The sequence below is a fragment of the Daldinia childiae genome (assembly GCF_008694065.1).
Source record: "Daldinia childiae strain JS-1345 chromosome Unknown Scaffold2, whole genome shotgun sequence".
NCBI classification, from domain to species: Eukaryota; Fungi; Ascomycota; class Sordariomycetes; order Xylariales; family Hypoxylaceae; genus Daldinia; species Daldinia childiae.
This window is the reverse complement of record NW_022984643.1, coordinates 3,775,856-3,790,587: the sequence shown is the minus strand read 5'-3', so window position 1 is coordinate 3,790,587 and position 14,732 is coordinate 3,775,856. Positions and strand designations below refer to the sequence as shown.

Genomic DNA, 14,732 nt, shown 5'->3' with positions numbered 1-14,732 from the left:
TGCTTACTCAGGTATAATAAATGTATCTCTGTTTACATACTTGGACAATCTGGACAGCTAGATAGATACACAGGTACGTCACGTATATCCGAGCAGAAAATACGCACGAACGAACCCCTAGTAGTCCTAATGCATCTGTGATCAAAATGGAGTTTCGCTTTGACGATGGGAATTTTCCGTAACTGAGACTTGGGCTAAGGCTTCTTACCAGCTATATCCCCCCGCCCGCGGACCAGTATGTGTATATGTAGTACCTATGTAGGTTAGGTAGGTAGGTAGGTAGGTATGTATGTAAGCTGGAGGAGTGAAGGCGTATTTATTTCCCGAATCGAAACTCCCTGATGGTTCCCGATAAACCTGACTCTCGGGTGCTTGCGCAATAAGCCACGCATCGCAATCGCATAAGGCTTAGCTTTTTAGCTGTATGTACATAAGAGCGGGATGAATGAATCCTCGGGCAAACAGGCGGAGACAGCAGCGCGTAATTCCAATATCACAGATTGGAAACGTGCTATGCTAGGTTAATATTGCGCTGCTGCACAGACGGTTAGGATTTAATCACGTACATATCTCCATACTATGCAACTATGGTACGCAAAAGTGGGATGGAGTGCATAGGTAACAGACTCCCTTGTACTATAGTCCGTGCAGCCCATTCGACTATTATTACTAGCCTACTCTATGCATAGAGTGCTTACAATGCGTGGGTGATGCATGGGGCACAGACCTAACATCTTGCAGAAGCGATAGCATGGTTGACAAATTCCGAAATTACCATGATTAATCGGTTGTCTCGACGCATATTGAATAATCGTAGATCTTAAACTAATAAGCCGTCGAGATAAGTACCACATAGCAAAGCTGTGATGAGAGAAACTAGTAAATGCGCGTAAACAGAGGACCCCTGAGCCCTGAGCCCTGATTGACAGTTGATCGTGGGGGAGGCACAGATGGATTCTTTAAAAGCTTTTCGTTACCCAAATGAAATCTCCCCACTTCGTTAATTCAGGGTTATGGTTAGCAGGATTTGTACCGAAGCCAGCCTGAGCTTAGACGGCATTTGAGATTTGTAGTAATCTGTCAATACATAGTGTCTCCAATGCCGCCCACCTACGACGGGAAAGAAATACGGCCCTTTAGGATCGGCTGCTGTACCTGCGTAGGTGAAGTTCCATTGCGTCTGCAACTGTAACTCCCGCTCTTGCAGTAGGCCCAAAAACCATACCTGGGCGGATATGTAGTCAACGAATACAAGACTCTCGACTGATCCGCAACGAAGCATGAATGCAAGCAACTCACATACGCACAAAATAGCGGACCATGCAGAAGAACCTTCGACGAGTGGGAACAGGAGATAAGCTTAAGCTCACTTACATTTTACTGTAGTAAACATTCGGAGTAGGTACTTTTCGTGATGTTTTCAATACACCACCCTCTTTATCAAAAGGGGAAAGTATTCCGTAGGCGAATGGAGTAGTCAGGGGTCCAAGATAGCCCTGTTGGCCCGGCAGAAGGGTTTGGCAGCTTTCTCATGGAAGCAAAGTTCAATTGATGATTCTCGATAAACAGCAGCCCTGCCAACTGTCGTAGCCCTTAGTGATAAAGGGGTTTCGAATAAGGTACTGCAAAGTCTGAGACTTGTGGTATTTGAGCAGATGTTGTCCCGCCTGTCAGAAAAAGGAGAAGAAAAGCAATGCCAGTGGCTTTAATTGTTTCTAGTCTCCAACTCTAGAGCTAAGCAATTCGCGCCAGCCACAACCGAGAGACCTGTTTTTGTTTGGAATTGCCACGAGCGAGTGAGACAGGGCGTAAACGTGTAAAAGTCGCGCAAACCAGCAAGCCTTCAGAACTATTGATGGAGATTGAGAGGATCGTCGAAGTCGAGCCTATGTATTCTTAATACGCGAAGCTACTTTCTCGTCGAAAAAACGAAGCCTCTATCACACGCGACAGGGGACCCCCTTGTCGTGAAAAGCGTGCTTATCCAATCCCTGGATCTGGACCATACTTGGAGAATGGTCCGTGATTGTGCAAACCCCTACAGCAATCTTGGCTCTAATTTGCATGTAAGGTACTGTATTGGTCAAGTCCATATCAGGGGTTCGTTATATAATGAGAGAAAGGATGAAGATACACCCTAGTTGCTTCGGTCGTCATTTGGTGTTGTTGTACCTAACCAACATCTATTATTCTCCCTTTTTTTCGTCTCGAGTCGTGCTGTATTTATCAAAGAGAATTTATCGTACATAATTGAGTATGAAGATGTAAGTTGAAGGTTAGTCTAGTCGTATTAGATATTGCCGATAAAAGGTAACGACTTTTAAGGTTACTTAGCATATGTACCTAGCACGGAAATGTGACGAGTCTAGGTACAAGTTTAAGCAGCTTCGACCGTGATGTATGTGTATGGACGTGTAACTTAAAATATTACAGGGTACTTCCTACCCTAGGGTGAGCTTCTGGACGTACCATCCTCTCATCCCCCCGAACCCACGCCAAACCCAAAGCAGCCCAACCGTTAAGCCATGACCACATCAAGGCTAGTAACTTTCATAGGACGGGATGGGAGCATTGAGAGTGCATTGAGAGTACTGAGAGCACTTTCCCTCCTCTCCACTGGAGGTTCGCGAACTCTACCTAAGTTCCTAAACCTTCGCGAATACTCTTTCGAGAGCATTCATCGTTCTGCTTGAGGTAGCTACCCCAAGCTTGACGCTCGTCATTCGCCCTTCTTTCGTTTTATTTTACGTACTTACGTATTTACCTCTTAATTTGTACCTTTGATACTTTCGATACCTTCGATACCTTCGATAGTTACCTCTTTTTTTAAACTTCTGCGATACCTCCACACGTTCATTTGCTTTTTCTCTCTCTCTATCCCCTCCCCAAAATAGAAACGACTACGCGGTGTCTCTGAAAAAAAGTTGTCTCGGCCCTATCTCATCTACAAGGACCTCAATCAAGAAAAAGTAGATCACACAACGAGCCGCGACAAATAGTACCAACCACCGATCTAGTCTCATTTGTCCTTTGTATCCGTTGCCGTCCCGTGAAACCAGGAATTGCTGGATCCTTCCACCGTCGGTTTCCGGCAATTTATCCCTTTGACTTCTAAGATACCCTAAACTGAAAACGTCAACTTACCTATTCTCGACCGGGTTCCGATACCGCGATACTGGCTATACGTTTACATATCTATCTACTTAGCTTATGGATAGAGTAAGTTCATCAATTAGCATATCTGTATACACCACACAAGGTTTCTTTGATATTCGAATCTGTGACGTATTGACAAGTAACTTAGAATAGCTTAGCATCTTCAAAGAAGCTGGCTTAGATTCTTGTTTATGTACGTGGGGATTTGTCGGTGACTTATCCTACTGGTCATACATATCGAGACCTCCTAAATTTGTGAGGGCGCATTGCTTGGTCGCGACGGTATAACCAGCTTATAGCCAGCTCGACCTCCTGTTGGACCGATTGTCGCCCGCATCCGATTGTTTTTCGACGACCGAATTGGAGGACGCGACGTTCATTCTAAAAGTTGTCTGTTAGCGAAGACTTTAGCTATGGGACGCAAAGGATGCTTCTAATCTTATAATCTTCTATTCGACAATTCGACAATTCGAATCTCCGACCCGATTCGCTAGCGATATTCGGTGAGCACCCTAAAGTTTATAGGGCTGCATTTGATACGAAAAGCAACGCCGTCGAACGAATCTCCCGCTCGTCTTGTGTCAGGCCGTAGACATTTTATACCATTGACATCATGGCGACCACTTTACCCAGACCGCGTGCTTCGAATAGCACGTCATCAAGCACTCTTCCAGTTCTGCCCGTCGCAAAGACACGAAAGAGCACCGGCGGCTTAGCAACTCCTAGTACCCCAGCTTCACCGAGGAGTGGCCTTCGAGCACCCTCAGCAAACACATATTCTGGACCTCCTCCGTCCCCTGCGCCTACCACGGCACTACCGGTTCCAAGGAGCTCTCACGGGGTTAATAGTGCTGGAAGGACCATTAGAAAAACCGTCAGTATAAACTCATTTCCTCAACCGCCGAGCCGCACTTCAACCCACCCCCCGAGTCCCTTGTCCGGATCGATCACACCTGCGAGAAAGGCGCGCACTCCGCAGCCAACATCTAAATTGGCGAGCGCCCCGAGTTTATTAAATGGTGGCGCAGATGGCAAATCGCTTCTGGGCGGCGCTGGTGGGAGGCACTCGGATGGATTCATCAGCGTTTCGTCTCCGCCGCAAAGCCGGAGCTCTTCTGCCCAGGATTCATACTCGACATCGGCCACCACATACGATGATCTAGCTGATGGAGCGGGGACTTCAGTCGGTGACAAGCACACTTCTAAAGGAATGGAGGGTAAGGGAAACGTCCTTGTTAGCGTTAGAGTTAGACCAGACGCCGGAAGCAACGGGAATAATAATCCAGAAGGCGAATGGATGGTAGATGGCCGCCGGTCTCTCATAGCTTATCGCGGCCGCGAAGGAGGCGATTATTTTTACGGTGAGTGCGCAATAATCCTAGTATATGTTGATAATGAAGCTGACTAGCGGATAGATAATGTCTTCACGACACATGATGATAATAGCAGAGTCTATGATCACCTTGCTAAACGCTTAGTTCGTCGGGTTATGGAAGGATACCACGGTACCGTATTCGCGTATGGTATGACGGGTACCGGCAAGACCTTCTCCATGCAGGGAACTGCGTCGTCACCTGGCGTGATCCCGCTGGCTATAACGGACATTTTCTCATATATCCGCGAAACTCCATCCAGGGAGTTCCTATTGCGTGTCAGCTATCTGGAAATCTACAACGAAAGGATCCATGACCTTCTAAGTATGGCTTCTGGCAATGGTGCTGGGGCAGCCGCGCAAGAGGAAATTAAGCTACGGGAAGATAGTAAACGAGGCGTTTATGCTACGCCCTTGAAAGAAGAAATCGTCCAGAGCCCGACTCAACTCTTACGAGTGATTGCCCGTGGTGATCAAGCTCGAAGAACTGCAAGCACGCAGTTCAATGCCAGGAGTTCGCGCAGTCATGCCGTTGTCCAGATCGTTGTTGAGAGTAGAGAGCGCATTCCTGGCGGCTCTGGTGGAGATAGCAAGCGTTCAGGCATACTTCCGGGTGGTGTTCGTGTTTCCACACTAAGCTTGATCGATCTAGCTGGCTCAGAAAAAGCTGCCGAAACGAAGGAACGCCGGGCGGAGGGTTCTCACATCAACAAAAGTTTGCTAACGCTAGGCACGGTCATATCGAAGCTTTCGGAACAGAAGGAGGCTAAAGGAGCTGATAAGGATGCGAAGCATCTACCGTACCGAGATAGCAAGTTAACCAGACTTCTCCAGGGAGCACTCTCTGGAAACTCGTTAGTCAGTATTTTATGCACGATCCAGACAGGCGCAGCCAATAGCGCGGCTTCCGCAAACAGTCATGCGACCGAAACATTAAATACGCTCAAGTTCGCTTCAAGAGCGAAAAACAGTATTGTTAGCCATGCTAAACGAGCTGAAGAAGCCCTCGGCGCCGGTGGAGAGGGAGGAGCAAGGGTTCTCCTAGAGCGTTACCGAATGGAGATACAAGAGCTGAGAACTCAACTCGAAAGCCAGGCCAAGTCAGGTAATAGCAAAGTCGAGGATGAAGACAAGGTCAAAGATGAGGAAGAGGAGCGCGTTCGAGAAAAAGAAGCGGAAGCAAGACATGAGGAGCAGATGTTAGAAATGCAACTCGCACGCACGGCGTTGAAAGAGCGCATCGACCATTTGAACCGATTAATTCTCAGCTCGAAGTCTACGGGAGTTAACGCCGGCGGGACGTATAGTTCGCTTGGAATGCATACTAGGTTTTCTCAGGCGTCTCTGCGGACATCAATTGCCACATCTAACGGTAGCCATCCGTTTCTAGAAAGACCCGGCTCCATGGGCTCTTCAGTATCCACCATTGGCCAGAGATCGATCAGGAAGCGACGCTCTAGCATAGGTGAGCAGGGATCAAATGATGACGAGGACAGTTTGGGCGAATACGGTGACGGCACGGCGTCTTTGCAGAACCAAAATCAGGCGTTACAGGCAGACCTCGCCGATAAAAACCGATATATCGCTACTCTCGAGAAACGTCTCTTACAAGCACGGCGTGCTAGCTCTTCACGGACTTCGAGCGGATTCTCGGCGCCGCACAAGGGCATTATGGTTGGAGAAGACCATAGTGTTTCCACTCTAATGAAAGAGAAAGACGCCGAGATCGCGGAGTTAAAGGCGAGGCTTGAAGACAAAGATCGAATGTTGTCAGCTCTGCGCAATGCAGCTCGCTCGAGAGACGCTGCTGAAGGAATCGATACTTCAAGGAGCGAGACCAGATCATCTCTGCTGTACGAACAAGCGGCAAGCCCGCCGCCCCAAGGAGCTCTCCCTGATCCACCGGTCTCCGCATCTTCTAAGGGTCAATCGCCGATTCGAAAACGGACTAGGAGCGTTGACGAAATGAGCCGTATCCTAGATGAGATGATTCAGGACCGAGTCGAGGCGGGCCACATCGTCAGGGGCGTCCGTGGCAGCGTTCAGGTGGCTAATGATGGGAAAGGCGAGACCGTAACCGAGCCGGGCAATACAGAACTCGAACCACTACGACAAAGCCCATCATCGATATTTAACGAGTCAAAGCAAGTCGTGCTGGAGGCGTAGATATCCCCATGTGCGATTCAGGAAGCAGTATCCATCATATTTGCGAATTAACGTGGCGTTCCGGTTAGGCTCTGCTTCCACCGTTTGTTTTTATACCCTATCAAATTCATCTGTTTGCTACGCTTTGGAGCCTGTGGAACGTGAATGTCCTGACGAAGGAAAGGAGGTTGACGGGTCATTTCAGCCGTTTCTAAGCCGTGGGACAATGGCTATGTTATTGCTATCATCAATATGTATTAAAATGAGGATGGTAGGATTGTTTCTTTTTTCTTAATGGCAGTCAACGGGGAATGTGAATAGGTGTCAAGAACAACCTTTCATCCTTTTGGGGCGTCTTCGTCTTGTATATTATTGAAAACTATTCTAAGCCCAGGCTCATTAAAAGGGGGCGCAAATATGATCTAATTACCATAGACGCATTTGTTTCTTGGGCTGTTTGGTTCGGAACCTATTACAGAAAATTTATTGAAGCTGTGAAACCACACTCGATTTTGAGGCTTCATAAGCTCCACGGGATTGGTAAAGGAGGCTGGATAATGCAATGCTATCATCTCCGGCTCCTAGGATATACCTACAAGAGGCAATCCTCATTTACTATTCTAGTATAGATCTGGTGCACATCTTACTTTCAATATACATACCTAGTACCAATATACAGAACGAACGCGAACAATAAGGTAGGTGGCTAGCCTTCCCGCCGACCAAGCGCTCGGAGTTCGGGCGGCTGCATTCGCCTATCATTTCGTCTTCATCTCTTTTTGGTATCTTTGGGGGTGTTTTATTACGCCGTGGACAGAACGACAAACGAATTGGTATTTCTCTTTCTTAGTGCCATGCGTGTTTTACGTGCTATATTTACATCTTAAAGCCGGATCCGGTCTTAGATGCTTAAGTGGCAGACCGTACCCAACATCGGATCCCTACGCATACGCATACGCATACGTACTTAAACGGCTGGGTGCGATCGACTTTCACATAGATGGTGTGGGACGATGTTAGTTAGTGAGGTAGTATGTACGTATGTATGTACGTGATGGCATTATGTGAGCTGAGCACTGGGATATTGGGCCGTGGCCCATCGGCTTAGCATGTCGTGTAGTAAAGTTGAAACGCATTTTAATATGGTAGTTTTCACGGCATAGCATCGGGTTTGGGGATGGTTGACGATAGTACCTATGAACAGCCGGGCTTGGTTATAGGAAGAGGAAGGATATTATTGAAGAGGCGGTGGTTATGCGTGAAGGATCCGTGATGCTATTTTTAAACACTACAGGCCATGCCTCTTCGTAACTTCGTGAAGTCATCGGTAGTATTATTTAACTTCCGTTACCTCTCATTACCCGGCTACGAAATTGATTCCGGAGAAGTCTATTTGTTTAAATATCTAGCAATAATACGACCAATTTGCTCCGTTGGAAGGACGGGGTGTTATAAATAAATAAAATGCTAGAGATGTAGATTGGTAAGATTTACTCAAGCGAAATATTGTAGCTTCAGAAAGCCCGACGGCACAGGAAAGAGAAGCACAATAGCAACAACCGAGAGCGATATTTACTTACTATCGTGGATTCGTAGCTGCTGTGCCACATCCCTGCAACGAACGGGAAAACTCGCTCGGCGAATACAGAACGCCTTAGTCGGGTCCAACCAAGCATCTCGTTGGTAATCTTCATAGCTCTTTCATACCGCATATACTGGCGTCCGCACCTGCATTAGATACATAGGTATGTATGGGGGGGACGCCAATAAGCAAAAGCAAGCTGGGGAAAAGTCTTAGCCCGGCTGACAGGACATGCTGCCTGTTGCTTGTGAAGTATTGCCAAATGAATCTATGCCTTCCGATTGACTATTACGGCAGAAATGTCTGACAGTACCTAAACCTATGTAAACCCATTTACCGGAATTCCGTCGTAACGACCAAACGAAAATACCAAAATTGGTAAGTCGTTCATACGTAGGGCACCCGAGAATTCCGGCCATCCGAGGTTTATTAAAAAAAAAAAAAAAAAAAAAAAAAAAAAAAAAAAGAAAAAGGACAAACAGGATTGCAAGCGTTTGTACGTCAAGTCTCGTGATAGGAAAACTAACAGGTACTTAACCTTACGTACTTAATTCCAGGGACCGATCTTCCCTTAACGAGCCACCATTGAGCAACAACAAAAAAGAAAACGAGTCGGGAAAAACCAATAAGGAAATGGGCTCTTTCGCAACAGCCCTTAGTGCTGTTTCAGAAGTTCAGGGGTTTCAAATGGCGATCCCTCTCGAGCTAAGTTGCGTCCAATCATTTCGATGCGGTCTTCCATAGCCTATGAGGTAGGTGTACCTAATGCATGGTTGGTAGGTACGCTGGTACGTCGTAAATATGATGGGCACCGTGTCACCCGAGGATTGGGGTACGCCCGTTGTGGGGATCCTACTTAGTGGGAATGGAATTTGGGAAAAAAGGGTAGGAAAGAAAAAAAGGACTGACGTTGGTGTTCCTTAAAGTGCAGCAGCTCGAGGCTAACTGTGTTGCGATTGGTTGCTCATGCTACACTGGTGCTAGACCTACTTTAGTAACTACTTAAAGGGTACAAGTTCGGCTGCACTTGCAAAGCTTAAATTTTTTTTTTTCGTAGGAACGACAATCCGTCTACTAAGCACCTAGTAGTAGTATAGTTAGTACATACATGTTAGTATATGGGAACCCACGAGTTGCCATAATGGATCTGTTTAACCAGAATAGACCTAACCTAGGTAAAAGTACCTAAGGCACTGTCTAACATGTAATAATAAGCTTTTTTTACCGTTTGCCTAACTCTCCCGTGGTCCAACAACAAATCGTGGGAGCTGGATCAGATTAGCTGGATCAGATTAAAACACATCCACCCTCGTTCGTTTGTTAATCATCCTTTTCCCATTAAGCCGTTTGGGCAATTCCAGAATTCAGCTCGAATTCCGCTCAACCCCCTTGCAATGCAAACCCATAACAGGGCCGATGGAGAATCAGGAAATTCCTAAAATTGCGGTAGGTCGATCTTCCTCGGAGGAGAGAAATGGGCCTTGTAGGCATATGATCTGAGTCTCTCCTTCGTTTCCTTTTCTCTTGTCTGACATCATCCCGCTACCCTGCGTAACCGCGATGGTGTCATAGCTTTTTCTTTTCTATTTTACACTTAGGTATTCTCGTCTTCTTTGATTCATGTGCTTCGGCACGTCTTCTCTTTCTTCTCTAGGCTTTTCGGTAGGTAATGCCGAAAGTTCTCTCGATATACGGAATATTCTCTCCGTCTTACACCGCGGCTTCGGTAGTCCTCGGTCTTGTGACCATTCTGGTCTTTCTCAGATAGCAACTCCTTACTGGAACATTTCGGGGGCTGCTGGGTATCCATTCTCTGTACTTATCCCCAAGCCTCGTGGCCCTCCACATTATTGGGTCGTTGGTCTGTGATCGTCGTCTCACCACCCGAAAAAGAAAAAGAAAGTAAAGAAAAGTATTGGTGGCCAAATTATATTGGATCCTCTCTAACCCCCATTTGTCCCCATTCCCTGGGATACCACTCTCAGCACATCTTAAGCGGCGGAGGGCTGTCTTGCCAGCTACGATCTAGTGCCGAGAAGGGGGGAAATAGTTGGACTGAGTCGTCGCGCGCGGCGTAGGAGCGATCACCTACTTTTTCTAGGTACGATCACCTCGAGTGTCGAAGACATTAGACATACAAGTACCGCGTCGCACAAGCCTCGGCCACCACCCGGAGTTCCCTCACTTTTGCGACTCGAGGTTCACCATCTTCGGTAGTTAAGCTGGTAAACCTTACTTGGTACATATTCCTCGATACACTACATACAGATGTAGACGAGAAACGACCACTCACCGTATGCCCAATGCCTGGCTCTAAAGGGTAATCCACCGCCTCTAAATCATCCAGTCACTCATTTTCATATCTTATTCCCCGCCTTCTTTCGCCGCTGCAGCGCCCTGCAGCTCAGCTCAGCTCACCGTCACTCCTTATATGCTCGCGAGCTGTAATATCCGGACGCCACATCCCGAGTTTCCGTCCCACTCCCCAGGTTGTCCCTGTAGTGAAGTCCTCACCGACGTCACTAACCCCCTTATACGATGCCGCCGACTCTGGACTTATCCCAGAGCACCCATGCCAAGATGATTGTCTCTACTCCTCGACTAAACTTACGTAGGGCCGCATCCTATCAACATGAAAAGGCACCACTATCCGCAACGTCGTCGCGCTTTAGCTTTAATCATCTAATGTTCTCCCCGCCCCCTTCTCCCGGTTTACCAGCTCTGGTACCCCGACCACGGAAATCAGCTACCGGACCGAGACCGAGTCGAGTTCTTCGGGTTGCCGCATGGATCCTTAGTTTAGCGCTGGTCTCTTTTGTTGTGAGGGCTCTTGTAAAGAAGCAAGTACTAGTACCTGTTGTTGGATGGGCTTTGGACAATCATGAAGAGTATGAAATGGTTGGCCAGTATGACTTGCCTGAGTTCCCCACGCCCATCGCTGTTACGGACAAGAAGGGCAGATCCAAGTGGACAGTATCCATACCACCTACATATAACTTCCCCTTGACCACCAAGGAGTATTCGGATATCTGCATCAAATGCCAAGAAGTGGCAACCCACGTCAGAGAGCTACACGGTCACACAAAGCCTTCTCAAGAGGCTCAGGTAGATTACTACTACGAGGATCCCTACTTTGTCGATGTTGGTGACGCCGAAAAACGAGGACTTCTACCGGGAGTGGGGAAGGCATGGAAAGTGACGGCGCAGGCTCAAGATGGTCATTTAGTAGGAGACGAGGCGGACGGACTAATGGATAGGAGCACTTGCAAGACGTCTTTGACATTCATCCTCGAGTCGGCCGATGCCGGACTAGGTCCTACTTTGATGATGTTGTGGATGGCGTATGGTCTAGCCCAGAAGGAAAAGCGAGCTTTTTTTATTGATGATTCGCGATGGGCTTATGGCGATTATACTACTATCTTCAAGGCGCCACCGACGCCTGACTGCAGCGCGCCGCCGCGCCACGAGATGCTGCCGTGTCCCCACAGCGCGCGACACTTGATCGTATCAACGGCCACCGCGTCTGAGACTTTTGGCAAGAGCTTTAATTCCGAGTACGAAAATCTTCGTCGAAGCAACGTCGATCGAGAGCGGCCAATATACGACCTTGCTCGTGTTGGATACGAGGCTCTATTCCGTTTAAATGATGAGGATCAACCATATGTAGACCGTCGTGTTAAGGAGCTGAGGACAATGGTCAAAGTTAAAGAGGGAAGCTACAACGACGGCATGATCATCGGTGTTCATGTTCGACATGGCGATTTGCATCCGTACGAGTACCAGTATAATGGCGCGTACATCCCTCTAAATCTCTATACGTCAAAGTCCAAGGAGCTTATTGAAGAGTACCATAACTCCAGTACTCTCCTTGGAGGTGAGGACCCGATAGCAAAACAGCACTCGTTTTCTATCATCGCGTCGGACGATCCCGACGTCTACGAAACAGAAGAGTTCTCAGGCTCTCTGAGGGCACAAGAGCAAATCAAGCTTGCCAGCAAGCAACACATCCAAAAGATTAACCCAGATAAGTCGGTGATGCACAAGTTCGTGGACGAGACTTTCGGTTGGGAGGGAGGATTCTTCGCGAGCATGTTCTGGAACCTGGGCCACACTACAGTGAACAACGCCAATTTGGCAGGCAAATCACAGATAGCGCCTAAACCGTCGGCGGAGACCATGCGGCTTAGAGGGCTTATGGGACGGGCCTACGCGATGGACCTAGCTGTCTTGGGCCAGGCTAGCGACGCTGTTATTTGCACTATCAGCGCAATGGGATGTCGATTGCTAGCTGTGATCATGGGCTGGGAAAAGGCAATAGATGAAGGGAAATGGGTCAACATCGACGGGGATTATCAGTGGGCTGCATTAACATTATGAAAGACATTCGGCTCGGCGTTTTTTTTTTTTTTAGGCATTTGATTTTCTTCTCCGCGAGCAGAAGGCCGGCATAAAATTAAGATATCCAGCATTTAGCATAGCCATTCGGAGTTTAAAGGGGTAGAAGATAGGTGACTTTGTTGTTGTTGTTGTTGTTGTTGGGGGGGGGTGGTGGGAAGCATAACCGATATTTCGGTGAAGCATGTGGAAAATTAAATAGTTGCATTATATCAGAGTAGAGAGTAGAGCTTGTTTCCTTACCGCAAGGTGAAGGGGGTAAGAAGGGAAGGGAAGGGCAGAGTGTCGAACCCTTTATGGCCAGATTGGCATCAATACTATTTCATTTACAGGTCTACTATCGTATTATGGCTGACAGAGAGTGTTCTTGTAGTAAAATGCGGAAACATATGTGAATGAGTCTTGTAACGGTGAATCGAGAGTTATGTTTATTATTGCTAACTAGTTGAACTTGTTAGAAGTTACTCGAAAGCACTTTTATGATAACTATTGAAAACCTTCATGGCTACTGTCGTTGATAGGATAAGGTCTCTATCAAGAAAAAAATAACTAAGACGTTGATTAGCTATAGGACTCGGAACTATCATTACTAGGTACGATGCTTATATAGATGGTTTAACTACTTGTAACTAAATCCAAACTAAGTCATCGCTATATCACTTTCCGAAGGCTCTGCTTTCGTGGGACCCTATCACTCCCCTTATATAAATGCTACCATCGATATAAGTGTTATACAGAGTCGTTGTAAACGTTTTTTACAAACGGGGCAGAGAATATATCGTCTTTTCTTAGTTGTATTTTCGAGATAGTGATTTAAAGAGTGTGATAGGTGTTCTGGACTGATGATTTAAGTACTAAGTAAGACGGAGTAAAAGATATATGTTGATATAGTAAGTTAGAAGAAACTATTTAGAGACCTCTTAAATATGAAGAGGGACGTTTTAACTAGGATGTCTCCAGGCTGATGTTATAACTGGATATCTCATTACTGCTCGACGAACTCATCATCTCGATAGTTACTTGAACCTAGATACTTACCTAGATAGATACTACATATGGTTTGACCATCAAGTCTGTAGAATTCGTCAAGGTATATACCTACCTACAGTATCTCATAAGAACAAGAAGCATCGTGTCGAAAAACACAACGCTAGCAAGATAGCATACCGCACACCGTGACTCCATAGGTCCTGAGCAAACTCACCTATCTACCTAACCTTACGTAGGTTAAGAGGTACTCATTAGTTCCTGGCCTGTCACCTAGGAAACACACATCCAGCCTTCCCAAAGACCCGCCCGAAAAAAAAAAAAAAAAAAAAGACAGCTGCCGCTGGCATGGAAACCTCATCACCTAGTGACTAGCGCAGCAAACTTCACCTGCGGCAGAACCACACACCGCCCGCCGTTAGCCCAGGACCACAGACATAAATATCTACAGCGTCCAGTCGCCTTTTGTAAATTTTTTCTTTTCCTTTTCTTCTTCATGTCGACAAGTGAGTCTCTCCCATCTCCCCTACCTATACCTACTTACCTACCTACCTACCTACCCAACCCCTCAAGCAACAAGCCATACTAACCAAACAAACAGTACTTCAGAGAATCATTTCTATAGTATTCGTCCCACTCTGTGTTCCCTACAGGAGCTACAGATCCCACCCTGGTTGATGAATTGGTTATCCCCGCCGCCCTAGAGTGAAATTTCCTTTTTTAGGTGGGAGCATCAAGGCACGTCTGTGTCTTCTTGGCTCCTTTACTTTCGATCTGCCTGCGCAAGGCGGCGGCTGCTCTTCCTCGCGAGAGAGAGAGGTGGCTGTATAGAGAGTGGTGATGATCTCGACCCCGGATCTGCGGTCTTGCCTTTGGGCGCGTGGTCGGGGTGGGCGGTGGTGGACGTCTGACAGGCTGTGTTTTTTCTTTCTTTTTTTTTTTCGTTGCTTTTGTGTGCTGGGCACGCGGGGTGAGGAAGAAGAAGGGTGTGGTTTGGGGGTGTTGTAACTAGTGATTATTTCTATTGTGTTATAAGTGGATGGTATCTCTCATCATCCCCTTACCTTGCTGGTGCCCTACGTCATTTGTGTTACT

The 14,732-nt window shown here is 47.0% G+C and overlaps 2 protein-coding genes across 2 annotated transcripts; both read left to right on the top strand.

Annotated features, from left to right (window-relative positions):
- Positions 1 to 3,769: 3,769 nt before the first annotated feature.
- GL218_01924 (Kinesin-related protein 11) lies at positions 3,770 to 6,694 on the top strand (the record flags this gene model as incomplete). Its single annotated transcript, XM_033578410.1, has 2 exons — positions 3,770 to 4,517; positions 4,572 to 6,694. 2 exons carry the CDS (start codon positions 3,770 to 3,772, stop codon positions 6,692 to 6,694), a joined length of 2,871 nt encoding a protein of 956 aa, XP_033439089.1.
- Positions 6,695 to 10,793: 4,099 nt separating this feature from the next.
- Positions 10,794 to 12,632, top strand: GL218_01923 (uncharacterized protein; the record flags this gene model as incomplete). The annotated part of the gene is made up of 1 exon (XM_033578409.1): positions 10,794 to 12,632. The coding sequence occupies one exon, from the start codon at positions 10,794 to 10,796 to the stop codon at positions 12,630 to 12,632; it is 1,839 nt and encodes a 612-aa protein (XP_033439088.1).
- Positions 12,633 to 14,732: the final 2,100 nt, after the last annotated feature.